Here is a 17,251-nt window from a genome sequence, read left to right as displayed (position 1 = left end):
CGATTTTGGCTAGTGTACACTCCGCCACAACGGGACGAATAAGTAAAAATAAATTGAAAATAGTTATCAACGTCAAGGCTACCGTTATTACCCATTGACTCTGATTAGTTTGGCTTTAATTATTGTGTCACAAATATAGAATGATATACTTAAGTCTGAACCAGATTTAAACGGTGTCACTTATTGTCGTCACAAACTTATAATAACTTAATCGCTTTCTTTGACGATCCACCTTGCCAAAAGTAAGATTACCAATTATCTTCTATAATTTATGGCTTCTGGCCACCGATCGTTAAATCGTTTAATTAAACAACAAATTGAGCTGCAGTGAAATTAGCGTTTTTTTTCGAGAATTTTACTAACACTTTAAATCATTTAATGTTCTTTGATCAATTCTATGAACTACTACAGGTATTTGTACCTTGAAACACTATTTTCTGGTCAGATTCTAAACTCTATATTTGAAGCGGCTATAGCCTATATCTTAGCACAAATGAACAGTTTAGCAATTTGCATTGCATCTGTCGAGTACTGCAACACGATCAAAATCATTTAATTGAAAGCCATGGCATAGAAACTCAATTTTTGTTTGTTTACACCTCTGTCCATCTTTAAAATTAAACAATTTCTGATCGGCTAATCCGAATCAACATTAAACATTCACATGAAAATAAACAGCCCACTTTGAATGCTTGTACTGACTGCAAGTAAAAAATAAAATGGACATCGATGTGTGGTCGATGTTAATTAATAAAATTAAAATGTGGAATTGACTCTAGGGAAAGGATTAGATGAATGATTCGGAGCTGGACTTGGATGCTAAAAATTTTCATTTGCACAATTTCGTGTGAGCTTAAAGATGTGGAGTTTGCATCCAAGTATGTGCTGTGCGACTAATCATATACGTCATACGGCTATTCATCTGTTATCGATAACGACGACAAATATAATGACAAGCTCTGGGTAATGTGGTTCTTTATATAGTAAAATGCATGGTTAAAAAATTGAAGTACAAGATTTGAAATCAACCAATTAAAAATTACTTTGATCGATAGAAGTAGTAGACCCGATAATAATACTGGTCAAATGCTTGCCGTATGTAACAGGTTAAATCGTATATGAAGTACCTATTGCATTGACAGGGTCAATAGTAATTTCCAACTTATTGCTGAATGTTTCTTCAAGATTTTACACTGTTTTCAAACAAATAGAATTAAAATGTTAACTTTTAAGTTCGCGAAAAAAAATCTTGGCAATTGAACCTAATAATTCAATGTATTTTCCAACCTTGACTTGTTTGTTTTTCATTTTTTTCCTACTTCTATGCTGGTAATAATTCAAAAATATCGCACAAAAATTAAATCCGAAATCCATGTGAAAGAATTATCAACCGAATTTCAACGTGTGTATCATTTGTGTTCTATTTCTCGTATACTGGGATGCGTGTATATAGCACCTATGCCATTACTAGAGACATTACTGTGTTGAATGAAAGAATATATAGAACCGAAAGGTCATTGCTATTTCGACGGGCATAATATGAAATTGGCATATCTTCCTTATGTATTTTACATGCCGATAAATCGTTTTATTTTAAAACTTGTCTCTGTTTTAGGATTAAATTTAGAGAAACGAATTTACTTTTATTTTCAGACTCGTACCAGAAAAGAATTCGTAAGTTTAATGTCGAGTAGAATGTTGCGGTCAATCGCATTGCATTTAAGTGTTTCCATTGTAACGCCCAGTAGGTTTTTCCTCATAATTACTTCAATCTGTCCGGGAATTCAGTTGTTTTAATCATGTGAGAATGATGAAGCGAGGAGAGAGAGAGTCAAAATTCGAAGAGCTTACGTTAAAGATTATTCCCTGATCGAATTGTAAGGTCTTGAAATTATAACCAACTTTTCTTCTTACGAACTACTGGAGCACCAGCTGTAACTTCCTCATAAAAATATATTTTAGATGGAACTTCCATAAACTGAAAATGTTACTTCAACTTCAAGGTATCATGGTGCTTCAGTCGTTTACGCAATATGTCTCATCGTCCCAAATTTGTCATAATGATCGAATACTTTCACTAAAACAGCTTTAAATTGAAAGCAACGTATATCAAATGTTTTAGTGCGACAATGATTTAGTAGTTGTTGTAGACATCATCTCTATCAATCTTACCAAACGCCCACATTTTCTCTATTCTTCACCAATTATACATCGTTCGTAACTCTTCATAACTATAACAATAACCACAAAGGTAGACAGATATGTTAAACAGACGGCTAAAAAAATTAAATTTTCTATTTTATTTAAAAAACCATTTTCTTTTCAATTAAAACGTCTGATTCAGCTCATATCCCCTCGAAAAGAACACATCTGTTGATTAGATTACTCCATTCACTGTTTGTAGAATTGGTGGTCATCGGGTGTACACATCTTTTAATACGGAGAAACATGACGTCCATATCTGAAAATTGCGTGGGCTGTAATTTTAGTTTTCTTTGAATGATTTGTCGGGTTTTGATGGTTTTTAACCGCGTGAAGAAAATTTATTTTTCATATAAGTATGTTCTTCGTGTTGAGTAACTGCAGTATATTCGTATGAAGTCTTCTGTTTGAAGAAAAAAAAAATCGAAGAAGGAAATACGAAGAAGTTTACTTGTATTAAATATAGATTTCGTATTTAACATGTTTTTGGATGAACTGAAATTGATGAGGAAGGAAAAATGGTGTAGAATTTATGTGGCAACTGTTTTCTAAATGGACCAGCCAGCGCAGTATATGTAATATAAATTTTATTTGGTTTTTTATTTGTCTAGGGTCAAAAGTTTTACGAGTTCATTTTGTGAGTCATAAAATTTTAACAAATGAATCACACTAAGTCTTGCGAAAAGTGGTGGGCTGTGCTCATCTAGATAAATGTTTTCACACATTTTTTTCAATTCTTTGTCGATAGTCACTGCTAGTAATAGGAGACTTATCGTTTTTCTTGATACAAAGTCGCTAATATTCCACGGTACAAGGTTGATATTAGCGATGTCTAATTTCAACACATTTTTTTGTAAAATCTGTTAGATATTTGGAAAATACTCTGCGAGTTACTACGTAGTCGAAGTGTCTTCTTTCCGTATTATTTCTAACTAAACAGACGATGAAAGGTTTCTTTCAAATTCTAGACTGTCGATTTGACAGTTCATCTCTGTCACATTTGAGATATTTCTCGTAAAACGTAGTTTTGTGGTTATCATCACAATTTTTGCGGTGCATTTTCTCAGCGTAATACCAATACCACACTCCGTTTTACCATCAATACGCGCGAGCGAATGAAAACACACATATATAATGAAGAAAACATCGCGTCTTTTAGCATTTTCTAATAATAAAAATTTTCATTTCTGTTGCCGTACGCCATGAGAGAGAATTTTCGATTTAGTTCCACTATGTCCGAGACAGTCGCTACACGCGTTTTCTTCTAATAAACGTATTACACTTTTGCTCTGTTATATCTGATCGGCTATACGCTAAACATCGGTGTTTTAAATAAGAATTTTAACGTTAAATCAATTTTTTCTGCTGTTAATTCGTTTACGGATATGTCAGTGAAAAACGTATACAAATACTCATGCCGCTTTCCTTTTTCGAAGTGATTTTTAAAGAATTTTTAACGTTTCGTACAAAGTAAATAAATGTAGGCCAGTACTTTTTTCTGTACTTGTAGTACTGTCCCGTGTAAATATCAATCGATTTACCATTAATGGTCATTCATTTATGTTCGGTTTATGCTGTTGAATTATTTATTTTCCTTTTATGTTCATTTTTATCTTGTAACTGGTACAACCTCACTAACTTTATGTGATCATATAAAGTTGCATTTAACAAAGTCATAAATTGCAACTCTTGCTTTTAGTGGTTCAACATTCGAGATGCATCTGTGTGTTTGGTGTCTGATTTTTTATTTATTACCTTCACTGTTCGTATATCTTATATTATGTTATGTTACTATTAGAATCTCGTTCGGTTTTAACTCGCTCTTGATGTATTTTCAGTTTCCTTGGATTTTCTTCTTCTTCTTCAAACCACAAACTGCAATAAATGGTTTACATGATATAAAATAACGTGTTTGTTAACAATTGTTGTATAAAGGCAACACAAAGACAATGTAGCGCAGATTTTTTTCTCAAAATTACGAGACTCTTCATACCCATTGCATTGTAAAGTTCAACTGAATTCGTTGGTTACTGATACATGAACTGAAAGGTCGTTCCAGTTGTAAATTATTGAGAAAAATAATAAGTAACTATTGTTATAACGTAGGCGGTTTCTATTTCACCAGTGGTATGGAGACATTGTCATTCTTATTGTACTCAAATGGTTTCCTGATCTTTGACCTAACCTTTGACTAAGAAAGTCATAGAGTCAATGAATCGACACAATGTCTACAAAAGCTGAAAGTAAAATCAAAATGATACAGTCAGCAACAGTGAAATTTCGGCATTTGCTTTAGCTGTCTGTCAGCTGATCCACACTAACAATCAAAACTGTTTATACAGCTGAAGCAAATTCATGCTGAAATTTCACTGCCTCTGACTGTATTGTATTTTGAGGATGGAAATGCTCATTTCGGGACGTCGAGTATTTTTTTTTCTCTTTCACGTTTTACAATCAAAGTTTTTATCTCTAAGATCTTATTGCTGCTGAAACCGCTCCATTTTTATCGCCAATGCATATCCTCCAATATCTGAATTGAATTTAATTTCTTTACAAATTGGTACCCAAATACAACACTGTGTTGTTACCTTAAATTTATTTCGTTTTTTGTATGTACCAGTAAAGTGTCATTCTGAAAAATAAGTTGCCCTATTATTCAAACAAAGAAATGTGGGCATTTTTAACATCTTGACTTCTTTCCGAATTTAAATCTGTTTAAATTTAATAATTTTAAATATAAATCTATTTTTAAACTCTCGTAATTTTCAACTTTTTCATATTATACGTACGTCTGTGTACGTTACAGTTGTTGGTACATTTAATTACATTATAAATTTATACACAATTTAAACACAAAAAAACGAAAAATTATTATTCCTTTTCCACGACCATTTAATGCGATTTCTTTTCGGCTATGCCATATGTTTTTCAAGTGCGACTATTTACATTTTCGCTTTAATAGCATTCATGTTCTTCAGAAAGGTGAAAAACAATTTTTTGCACGTTTATCTGTGGTATACATTGAAATATTTAAAATTATATTCATGACGATGAACTAATTGATGGTATTGATGTTGCTGTTTGAATCGAAATTATTTTGACGAACACATCAAACGAGTACTCAGAAAATGGGAAACTGAAAATACGAATTGCGTTGTAGTAACAGTCTCCGAATCTTCACAGATTTTGTTGTTGTCTATTTGTTAGACTGTCTGTCTTCCAATAACCTTGATGTAATGTTAACAGCCCCAATAGGCCTCGATAGTATCGACCTTCATCATAAACATGAATGACCATTGGTAACATTGTTTTCCACTTGCAGCTTAATAAATCAATAGACTTACTGATCTCTCAATTTAAAAAAGAAGAAGTGAAAGACTACTTTAAGTTACGATAAATCAAAAAAAAAAACCGAAACAATGTCTTTTCGTTCGAGAACGCGTACAAGTCAACCGGTTGTTCGGCGTCGATCTTTGTCCAACTCTCGAGTGCCTACGTCATCTACTTCAAGTAATCCATATCTGAGTTCATCATCTTACAACTCATCACGACCGCTTAGTTCAGCATATCCATCTTACACTTCGAACTATGGCAGCTCAAATCAATATGGATCACGGGAAAATCTATACAGTTCGGCTAATCGAAACGGTTATTACACCAATCCCAGCACCTCATCGTACAATTCATCCAGCAGTTCGTACAAATCACCGTATGGTGATAGATATGTCAGTCCATATGCGTCTTATGACAATGGCATTACCACAGCCGGTTTGAGTTTGTCGGCATATACACCTGGTTCAACCTACAAAAACAACTATACAAATGGAAATTATGCGAAAAAAGATTATGCATCACTCAGGAACAGCAGCTTATCAAACCGATACTCATCTTCAAATTCTAGTCTGAATAATTACGGTCTGCCAACGCCGTCGTCATCATCAACGACAACCGCCTCCAGTCGTGTGAATCGAAGCCAATCTTTCAAAGATTATGATCGTAAAAGTCGTGCGAACCGCAACAAAGTTAATGCGGCAACTAGCACGTCCACCTCGACTTCTACCGATAACAGTAGAGCGAGTAAAACGGCAAGATCGCAAAGTATTTCTTCCGAAAAGAGTGAAGGTTATGAAGTAAGACTTGATACTTGAGCATATCAATTAGAATTAGAATATTTTTATTTTTTTAAAAAGTTTCTTTGTCTTTACTTCTACTTCGACATTAAGTAATTTTTGGTAATTTATTTCTAGAGTGGCTCTGAAAGTCGAACATCCAGGTCAAGACTAGGATCGACAAGTTCGCTCGCTTCTGAACAGAATGACGCTAAGAGTGATTCGGCGGCTGAAAATGGTGACATAGACTATAAGGCATTGTATGAGGCTTCCAGGTAAGACTTGTTTCTCTGTTGTGTTAAGTAAAGAGGAAAGATGTTCCTCCCAAATAGTTCAGATGTCTTTAATCTGTGAACGTACAGATTTAGTAAGACCCCGGATGTAACATTTATTTCGATTTCTGTTGATTTGTTTTAGACTGGAAAATGAAAAGTTAAAAACCCAACTCAAGAAGAAGGAGGACGATCTAAGCACAGCTAAAGCAACAGTCGATCGATTTACAAACGCTGTAAGTAGTTTTTTTTGTGCAACAAATGACGTATGGTCCTAATAAAATCCGCATTGCTTCCGTAGACAACAAAAAATTCGCTCTCTGAACTAGAGAAACGTGAACGACGAGCTATGGAAAGGAAGCTGTCTGAGATGGAAGAAGAATTAAAGGTAAATTTTTATCGGCTATGATTTCGGGCACATTATTTTGTTTCGAATCATTTTCAATTTCCATTACTTTTTTTACTTAATTCTTTATTTTATATTTCACACTGTGCTTGTGTTTTTATTTTTGTATTTTGCTTTCCAACACCAACCGTTTAAGAATGGCATAAGGAAGCACATGAATATAGTTTAATGCGTCTGTCGTAGTTAGTCTAAACATAAAAGGATTTTAACGGAACAGCAACAAATTAACTTTTATTTGTAGTAGTTTTTGAATTTTGTGCTACTATAAGTCGTGGAGACGCGACGCCTTGCAGACCCATTGTCAAACTCTATGTGTAAAGAGAGACCACTCCGAGAACTTAAAACAGTAAACAAGAATCGACGACGGCTTATGTTCATGTTTTCTACGATCATTTCTTAACAGAATTTTTTTTTGGTCAGAACGTTTTTAAAATGTCAACGAAATGTCTGGATTCCGTCTAGAAATTTTGATTCGTCAGTCGTTATAATGAAAGACATTTAATGTTTTTGCCAAAAAATTTATCAGAAAAGTTCAGTGTCAACAATTTTGATCAGGAGGATATAAGCAACAATTTTGCTTACATGAAAATGGTTGCTAGCTCAAGTATAAAATTATAAATCTCAAACGTTGAAAGACAGGCGCTCACTGCTACTTCTACTTTGAGACTATGACGTCTTTATTCTACCAGTTTTTTACCACTATATTAAGTTATCGCTGGCATCAACTTGGAAATTTCTGTCTTGCCAAAACTTCTGACCAAAATGTGAACACAAAGTATATCACAATCCGACGACACACCCAGGTTATATGAAATATATATTTTGTTTTTGTCATCACCGTCACATGAAATATTGTTTTTGTCATTTCCTTTTGTTTCTACAAGACAAATTGCACACATTTTTTCTGTATATTTTTTTTCGAAAATAATTTTTTTTGCCGGTCGAAAAAAAAAAGTTATCGAAACACCACTCACATCATCACTAAAATCAGATGCATTCACATTTTAATGTTGAAATTATTTTTTTATTCCATCATAATCATCAAGTCAGTTTTTTATTAATTTATTTTTTCTTGATAATTTTTAACAAATTTATCTGATTTTGAACGAAATGACACATGAAAATTGTTGTTTTTCTTACAAAAAAAAAATTAATTAAAATAATTCCAATGTATACAATTTAGCTACTTCAAAAATACAAGACTGAGAACGAGAGGCTTCGTGCTGAGAATCGCGCTCTCACTCGTGTAGTATCCAAACTTACGACCTCAGCTCAGAGTCAGCTACACAACAAACAGTAAAGATAACGGTCTTTCGTTTTATTTGAATTTAAAAAAAAAGTTTCATCCTAAAATTAAATAAATTTATTAACGTCATCGCATCTAATTAAACAAAAATTTAAAAGTAAAATTAAAGAAAACGAAAACAATAAAAACCGAATCCATGATCCCTATGATACTAAGACAGTCTAATCTTCAAAAAGGAAGAGGCGAGGGTGACAGAGATTGAAATAAATAAATAGAGAGAAGAGAGAGAGAGAGATGAGAAAAAGGACACATTTATTGCCTGGGCTTTCTACTGGTTTCTTGCCAATAAAATTTTCGGTAATTTCCCGGTAATTAAAATTGAGGCGTTGATAGTTTTTCGTTTTGTTTTGTTTGTTGGTTTTGAATGACTGTTGTTTGAAGAAAATAATTTTTTTTATTTTTTACTTATCATTAGGACTCTAATCTTTTTCTTCTTCTTTTTTTTATTTAATTCTGAATTCATTATTGTACAAAAAAATGTGTTACTGTTTGTTGTCTGTTCATCAACTATTTTATTTGCTGTTGTTGGTTCCAATTTCATTGTAAATAATGTTTTACTGCATTCGAAACTCATCTTTTATACACTTTTGTCAATTTTTAGAAAATGTTTTACGGAAAAATTTTAATAATTTCCCAAGAAAATGTTAAAATTTGTCTCGCCATTCGAAATTCTTTTTGTGATTGAAATTCATTATTTATAACGAAATTCGATCAATAAAATTTAAACAAAACAGAAAAGAAAAATGTGTGCAACTCGATTAACTAGTTTACTACGCAAATTTGATGATTTTGTCCTAACAATTTTTGTTGTTGTTGTTGTTTAGATTAAAGGGAAAACCGCTGAACAATAAAAAGTGCGGTTTCCTTTTGATGTGGTTTTGATCTAACTTCTTTTATTTAACTAGATGTGGTTTGTTATACTTTAACTATTCTTGTAAGAACGTTTACAATGGAAAAAACTAATTTATGCAGCTGCAGTAGACCAGAAAAGGACGTTTTTGTATAGTTCAATTTTACGTGAAACGGCAAGGTTTTGATTCTTATTGAAATTATTGAAAAGATGATGTGGTGCAAATGACATCAAGCTATTTTATTGAATTTCAAACACCCCCCGATCAAGAGAGTAAAAACTATCCCGTTTTCTTGAACGTTCTCTCCCCCAGTGGTGTGATGTCGTTTGTGTACAACCTTCTAATGTAGAACAAGAGGTTTTTCCATTAGATTCCTGCTATCCGACACTATAAAATGATTTACGTACAAGTTTAATTAATTTCCTTCAGTTTTAAGTCAAAGACTTATGCAGAATCAGCAACAGCTGAACACACTCTACTTGTATAATATACAATCAAAACACATTCTAAACTACGAGTTTACTACTACAGTCATACGTGTTACGTGCGCACATAGATGACCTTTACCTTTACTGTATGTAGTTTGCCTTTGAATTGTTTTCGATGTAAAGGTATTGTCGTTGTCGACCAGCTGGAGATGTTCAGCCGTTGCTGATTCTGCATAAGCCTTTGGTTTACAAACTGTGGGATAAAGTTGAATAAAAAGTGCACTACTCGCGCGCAAATATGTTGAAAATGACTTATTTTGCGATTATTCATTTCACATAATCTTCTATATTTAATAAATAGTATTTATATCGTTTGTCCTATAGATTAAGTGGTAGCGAAGAATATACCACCAAAGACAAACATCCTACGTGAAATCACATTCGTAATGTTGTAGGAAAAAAGGTCACATCCATAATGTACGCTACCCAACTTCCCAGACTTTTCGTGCCCTATTTGAAAATGGGTTCAAATTTTCACTCTCTCTTTCGTATGTACACTACCGTTCAAAAGTATTCGATCATTGAGTGTTTTCAGTGTAAATTGACAAACTTTGAGAGGGCGCCAAAAATCGAAATGGTACCGGATTTTCACGAATGTTGGCGCACTGGATAGCTTGCACCTTAATCTTTAAAGGAAAAATATAAAAAAATATTTTCATCAAATATGAAATTTTTGAGAAATCCTAATTTTTGCAGAGGTCTGCATAGTCGGGGAACAAAGTTGTTCCCAGGTCATGCAGACCTTCGGGAAAATTGAAAATTCTCCAAATTTTCATATTTGGTGAAAATATTTTTTATATTTTTCGTTGAAAGATTAAGGATCAAACTATAAAATACGCCATCTTTCGTGAAAATCCGGTACCATTTCGATTTTTGGCGTCCTCTCAAAGTTTGTCAATTTACACTGAAAACACTCAATGATCGAATACTTTTGAATGGTAGAGTACGTTCTTTATGGGTAGTCTACTAAATTTAGTAACATTGGCACTGTTCAGAATGAGTAAATTTTTTGTTCAGTCCTTTTCTGGCTACTTAGAAAACCGACCGTAGTATCTCAATTCACACAAATTCACAATTGTTTCTAAAAATATTTTTTTCTTTTTCTACCATTTTCAGCAATATGAAGCTCTTAAAACGGAAAACCAACGATTAAAGGACGAAAACGGAGCATTAATCAGAGTTATTAGCAAATTAAGTAAATAAAATTTTAAAAACATTTGATAAATTCTAATCAAAATAAAAAAAAAGTTTAAGAAAAGAAAAAAACTTCAAGTGAAATACTCTTCTCCTAAAAAAAATTCATAAAAGTAAAAATCAGCATATATTTACCCTACATCATACATACATCTTTTTATCATAAAATAATTTACATTTTTTTGTGTTTCTATTTTTGTTCGTTTATTATTATGTTTGTAAATATTTTAGCATTAACATTTTTGATGAAAATAACGAAGTCAATCAGAGTGTGGTTGCCTGGCCTATTTTATATTCGATAACCGTTTACAAATATCATTCGATAAAAAAAAAAACAATTTCACTGAAGCCTAATTTAGTCCTTCATATTTATAGTTATATTCATTTTGTTGCGCAGAAAGAGAATGGTGGCTTCTTTATCTTCTTGTTCAATAAAACACATTTTACGTTTTTAAGCAAAAAAAAATTGTTTGAGTCAATTTTTTATATTTTTGGTAAGCCCACAATCTTCGATCCGTTGGCAATGTTCTGTTTTTTTTTTTTCGACAACAGGATTCAACCATTGCTCTATGAGTAATTTATTAAATTATAAAATTGAAGAATCCTTTAAAATTTTGCGTTACAAGCTTTTCAATTCTTTGAGCCGACCGCACGGGAAGCGTATCTCAATTAAACGATTCAAATTATCTGCTTCGTTTGCTCGAAGAAATCGCAAATTGTTTTTTTATCGAATCTTGTACTTGATTCGTTCAAACAAATATTTCACGATATGAGATGATGTTAACCGGAGTAATCGGATATTTTTTATTATTTTTTTTTTGTTTCCTATAATTAGCAGTTCATATCCGATATTATCAACCAGAACTTCATTCATTTGCCTTTCATAAATCGTTCACCCAACAATCATTTCAGACTTTCACTCATATGCTTCGTGGTCTCATTGATCCATTAATTTTCCTCCATAAAATCGAAAACTTGAAAATAAAAATCCAAATTATAAAAGCTGGCAGTTGTTGCTTAATTTATCCCTGTGTATCATAAGCGTTCATGTAATATCGGCGCTTGAAGCTTAAAAACAATTCTAATTAGTGTGATTAAATTATGATTTTGAACTATGTTTTTAGTCATTTTTCTTTTTATTTTCTTTTAGGATGATAATATAAAGCTCTAAGGAAATACAGATAAAAATATGAACCCATGGAGTACCACCTTAAAATGCACTTTAATCAGACACTTCGTATAAAATACTAATATCGATATTTTGTTACTCCATTTCAAATTCACTTCACTTTCGATCAGAAATTATTATTTTTTAAATCAAAATTTTGTTTGTGTGTTCAATCCTGTAAAGGTTTGACCACCAATTCATTACCATCATTTCTCATTGTCCCAATTTTTATGTTATATCTAATCCTGGACGATGATGTGCGATTTAACGAAGAATTATTATTAGTAAAACCAACAGGCAATCATTAGAATAGCTTACATCGATAGAATTAATTTATTTTTTAAATGTTTTGGATTAGTGTGTTAATTTATGACAAGAAAAAAAAAATGAAATGAAAAATGAAGGAAAATTCTTTTTGTTTAAGTGTTTTATGTAAAATCGAACGGATTATTCGCAGAGATATGAACGGTCCATTTATTGAATATAATATTTTAGTTAGCGCATAAAAATTATATTTTTGGCATTGTATTAGATAGTTGTAATTAATTGATTAAAATATGTAGTACATGATGGCATGATAATATGAATTAAACCAACAAAATTACATTGATTTTCGGCCTTTTCATTTTTGTTGATGGGCGATTTGGGCACTTTCCAAAACATGACCATGAACGAGTACAATTTTGGTTATACAGTCTCGGGTCCATTCAGTGGACTCCATTGTAAACGTCGCAAACACGGCAGAGCAAAATAAACTAGAAATGAGCGATTCATTTCCGAAAAGTCAAATAAGGGACATTGAATGAAAATGAACTCAAATGAACACTAACATAGTTGAATAATTTTATATCCTCTCGCAAATGATCTGCATTCACTCAGACCTCCTCAGCGGTGATGCAACATTAGATTTAATTATATCTTCTATTGCTGTTTTCGTTCGATATTTGCATACAATCAAAGGTTAACAACTTAAAACTTGTAAAGAACATTGCAATAAAACGCTGCTAAGCAATTCATTAATTCGAACTAGAAAACTTATCATGGCAGAGTGTTCTGTGACGCAATTCCCTGTTGGTATTTCCAAAAACATTGAAAACAAATGATCAAAGTCAAGTAAGTGGGAAATACAGTGTGTTCATCTGTAGGTTCTCTTAAAAATTTTCGTCGTAAGATAGTTCCGTGAAGGATATTTACTGGTTCAAAAACGAGAGAGACTGTGCTCTCTTACGGCTAACATTTTAAAGTGGAAAACAGACTTTAGAAAACACAATTTTAGATTTGTTAGAGTTTTAAAAGTCATTGAAGTTCCCACTGGGAACTTCCCAGACAATTAAGTACTTCTCAGTCTATGATTCTGTGGCGTAAAATTTGAATTGGCTAAAGCATATTTGAATTTTGCGCCAAATTCAAATCAGTCAAGACACATACGTAAATAACAATTGTTGACGATTGGTCGAATGACGTTTTTCTACCGTGGGGAGAAAATTTAAATTTTCTCCCCCGAACTGTCATCTTAGTACATGTTTTGAAAAATGGTAACTCATACCTTGCACATATGAAACACGGTGTGTTCATCTCTGGAAGAAAAACGAAAATTCCAACTCGCTCCACTCTGGACGCAAAAACCGTTTACCGAGAGGAGAAAATAGGAAATTAGGAGCGATGTTTCGCTCTGATTAGAACTTCATATTTCTCGTCTTTAGGAGACACAACGTTTTTCATTCTTGCGAAGTGTGATTACCCGTTTTTCTTCTCGAAGCAGAAATTTCTGATTTCTTCCCTGTCAAACTAGAGCGAACTGTCACCTCTGTTTCAGACAAAACGTCAACGCCTGCAGCACTTTAAGCATGACATGAAAATCTGAAAAGCGCAAGCCAGTAGGTGCTTTTATGTACTGAGGCGCTATCTACTGTATTGTTCAAGTAACGGTACTTTCAGACGTAACATCGTTCATTCATTCATTTTTATGATTTTTTCATGTGTCGGGGCCGAAAATGAGGGAGTTTCGAGATTTTTCTCGGGTTTTCGACCCCTTACATGAAAATTTTTTTGAGTATCTGTTTTGGACGATTGATTTTAGGCACTTTCGCATGTAACCCTCACTTCGTTCGGGCTACAACTCGCGAAATTGCCTAAAATGAATCGTCCAAAACAGATACACAAATAACTATTGTATACTTGCTAAGAGTCCCGAAAGTAAAGCTGACAATTTGCGGGGCAAAAGCTTTCGCTTTCGCCCCTTTAATTGACATTTTTTTACTTTCGGTCCTCTTAGCAAGAATACAAAACTTAATACGTAACTCTTTCGGCATACTCAATCGATACGTAAATAACTATTTTTAACGTAGATTGCATTTCAAACGTCATTGAAGATGATTTATAGAACAAAATGACAAAATAAAATGAAAAATTGTTCGCTTAAACTACCACATTCGTGGTCGTACATTTTTCAAATAGGATTCTGATGGAAAGATATCATCAAGAGTAAACTAAAATCCAGCAAAGCACCGATGCCTTTTAACTCTATACTAAAATATAATGAAAATGGAAACTGTCTTATACAGTGTTAGCTGTATTAAATTTCAAGTAAAATATACTGGACATTTTATACTGGATATACTCATACTGTTATAGATCAGTAATAAAGAGTCTTTATTTCAATTCATTCTACATAGCACAGTAATTACAGAATTATTATAGATCATCTTCAAGCTTTACTAATGAGGTCTTACTCAATAGCAAAAGCATGTTCAAAACAAATGAAGTAAAAGATTTCTGAAATCAATATCGGAAAATTTTCGATCAAATGAAGTTATAGATCGGATGGTAAAACTGCTTGCCGTCTGTGAAAGGTTAAGGATGACTGAATTTAACTGTAGATTCTGCAGCGAACAATTCTACCAAAAATTTCAAGAGCTTCTCAGTGATACAAAATTCAAGTAAAACTACAAGGTTTGACCAAATATCGAGCAGTGAAACTAGAGACAAGGTATGACCAAATATCACCAAGAAGAAAGTTTTGTATATAAACTTCCGAAGTTTTTCACTATTATTTATGAGTACAATATGATTGACCATTGTCTCTAAAATATTTAGCACGCAGGTTTCTCTGGTCGTGAAAGTCAACTCGTTTGTTGTAAGATAGATCAACACAAGTTTACGTTTTTTGTTGGACAAAACATTTAAAATTTATTTTTCTTCTCTACATTCGCGTCCAGTTTGATTCCTTTCGCCAGAAATTCGATAATTGTTCTTGTTGGACGACCGGACATTCCATTTTTCAAATATTCGAAATTATTACCATTTGTAGTCATCACGCCCATAGCATCCTTTAAATTGGTATACAGACTGATAAATCAAGAGAAAACGGATTTCGTTATGATCAACTTACAACATGCATCCAATCTACATTAAGCGGAACAAATTCTCGTAAAATTGCAGCTGCTTTGCACGAACCACCACCACGACCTTGACCAACATTTTGTATATCTACGCTGCATGAATTTTTAACCGTACCAGTAAAGTAATTCCAAATGGGCATTCGCCAAACTCGGTCACCAGTATGAACAGCTGCCGCCTCTAGTTCCTGCCACATAGCGTCGTTACTAGTAAAGACTCCAGCTGCTGCCTCACCCAATGCACCTTTCATATCGTTGTGGAGTGTTCCAACGTCAAGAATAAACTTTGGGTTAAAATTCTCCGCATAAAGCAGAGCGTCAACCAGTACTAACGGAGCTTCTTTGTCTGTATGTTGAATTTCGAGGCTAAGACCATTCTTAGCAGTTACAACATCTCCGCTTCGCACAGTATTTGCTCCAATCATGTGTTCACATAGTGGTATCAGACCCCGAACATTAACTGGCAGTTTCAAAGAGGCAATGGCCCTACACGTTGCAACTACACAAGCTGCACCACACATGCTTCCTCTCATATGCTGCAATTCTTCGAGCGGCTAAAAATAAACATTTTCAGATTGTCATACAAATATCTTGCTTGGACGAAATGCAACCTTAAGACTTAGGCCACCACTGTCGAAAGTGGTACCTTGACCTATCAGAACAATTGGTTTTTCGTTACTGGATGTTCCGTAATAGCTAAGTTCCAAAAATATTGGAGGCTCGGCAGAGCCTTTCGCAATTGCCAGGAATGCATTCATCTTCTGAGCTTCGGCCCAGGCACGTACTTTTACCTCGACATTTACTCCCGAGTCACATAAAACATTAACGACATTTTGAGCGAATTTTGTGGGAGTCATGATACTGGCTGGTGTTTCCATCAACTGGCGAGCTAGATTTTGTGCCTCAGCTTTATGCATTCCGATATCCCACGCTTCCATATCATATTCAAAATTATTTTCGGTATATAATTCCATTTGTGACGTGTACAGTCGATCCTTTCTCTGTCCCTCATACGACCAAAGACCCATTGACGACCCTTCAGCTGCAGACTCCGAATTACCAAAACTTTCCACGTAAATTTTGTTCGTATTTAACTCTTGAAGCTTTTGGCATCCTACTGCAGATGCAATACGAATAGCCTACAACGAAAACTAATTCAGAACTTTGCCGTTGACTATAGGCAGCGTACGACGAACCTCCTTTCCTTCGTCTATCAATTCTTCTTCGTTATAACCAAGACATTTATCACCCAGCCCACAGACGGCAATTGTCGAAAAATTTTGCTCAATATTGAACAACAGTCTACATTCGCCCCGTTTCGGCAGGGGTCCAGCGATTCTAAGAAGCTCATATAGTCGACCATTGCAAACCTTATAAGTTTTCGATTTATGAAAAGAAAATGAGAATTTTTATTGATAATTGAAGCTGCAAACCTCATTGAATTTTGTCGCATTCGGTGTGAGTTGTCCAGTATCTAGCATGTCATTTTCATTGGAATATACTCCAAGCACTAATCCCAGCGAATGGGGTGTTGAACATTTTTCAGGTGAAACGCTGGTCTTTAAACGTTTTTGCGTGAAACTGATGATTTGCGAATTGTTTCGTGTAAAGCTCAAGATTCTCGTTAAAATTCTCATTTTATTAGGACTTGATATATAAATAAAGTGTTAATTTGGACTGCAGCACTTGCGTTCAAGACTTGCTTAGTCTTTTGTTTAAAACAAAAATTCAAAGCCTACCGGTTACTGGGCAGAACGTGTTGAGCAAAGTGCTTTCGTAATTAAGGCTCTCTTCTTTTTTGTCTATTTTAATGGGAGTTCCTGATCCTATTCACTAAAGACTTTTATCGTCCCAGAT

At 33.7% G+C, this 17,251-nt stretch overlaps 2 protein-coding genes across 16 annotated transcripts in view; one reads left to right on the top strand and one right to left on the bottom strand.

Annotated features, from left to right (window-relative positions):
• LOC119074455 (protein phosphatase 1 regulatory subunit 12C) overlaps positions 1–12,606 on the top strand; it is a 34,054-nt gene extending 21,448 nt beyond the window's left edge. For 12 of the 15 annotated variants that reach the window (XM_037180697.1, XM_037180704.1, XM_037180651.1 and 9 more), the window contains 4 exons: positions 6,450–6,586; positions 6,729–6,819; positions 6,885–6,971; positions 8,173–8,385. In XM_037180697.1, coding sequence (XP_037036592.1) covers positions 6,450–6,586; positions 6,729–6,819; positions 6,885–6,971; positions 8,173–8,289 — 432 coding nt within the window. In that variant the 3' untranslated portion in view covers positions 8,290–8,385. Of the gene's footprint in view, positions 1–6,449; positions 6,587–6,728; positions 6,820–6,884; positions 6,972–8,172; positions 8,386–10,750 lie in introns of those variants that run through there. The other 3 variants (XM_037180611.1, XM_037180634.1, XM_037180603.1) reach the window with 3 other exon arrangements.
• Positions 12,607–15,152: 2,546 nt separating this feature from the next.
• Positions 15,153–17,127, bottom strand: LOC119074446 (cytosol aminopeptidase-like). The gene is made up of 5 exons (XM_037180581.1): positions 16,828–17,127; positions 16,591–16,764; positions 16,006–16,533; positions 15,388–15,948; positions 15,153–15,325 (listed from the first exon to the last, which is right to left on the bottom strand). The coding sequence occupies exons 1-5, from the start codon at positions 17,029–17,031 to the stop codon at positions 15,179–15,181; spliced, it is 1,614 nt and encodes a 537-aa protein (XP_037036476.1). The 5' UTR covers positions 17,032–17,127; the 3' UTR covers positions 15,153–15,178.
• Positions 17,128–17,251: the final 124 nt, after the last annotated feature.

The sequence above is a fragment of the Bradysia coprophila genome, chromosome III (assembly GCF_014529535.1).
Source record: "Bradysia coprophila strain Holo2 chromosome III, BU_Bcop_v1, whole genome shotgun sequence".
In the NCBI taxonomy this organism is placed as follows: Eukaryota; Metazoa; Arthropoda; class Insecta; order Diptera; family Sciaridae; genus Bradysia; species Bradysia coprophila.
This window is presented reverse-complemented; position numbering and strand designations above follow the sequence as displayed.

Bases quoted from the DNA above. Each gene is read 5' to 3' on its own strand.
- LOC119074446 (XM_037180581.1), bottom strand. From the start codon at position 17,031: ATGAGAATTTTAACGAGAATCTTGAGCTTTACACGAAACAATTCGCAA. The intron at 16,765-16,827 runs GTTTGCAGCTTC...AAAACTTATAAG, and splicing joins ATGCGACAAAATTCAATGAG to GTTTGCAATGGTCGACTATA. The intron at 16,534-16,590 runs GTTCGTCGTACG...TTTTCGTTGTAG, and splicing joins TGATAGACGAAGGAAAGGAG to GCTATTCGTATTGCATCTGC.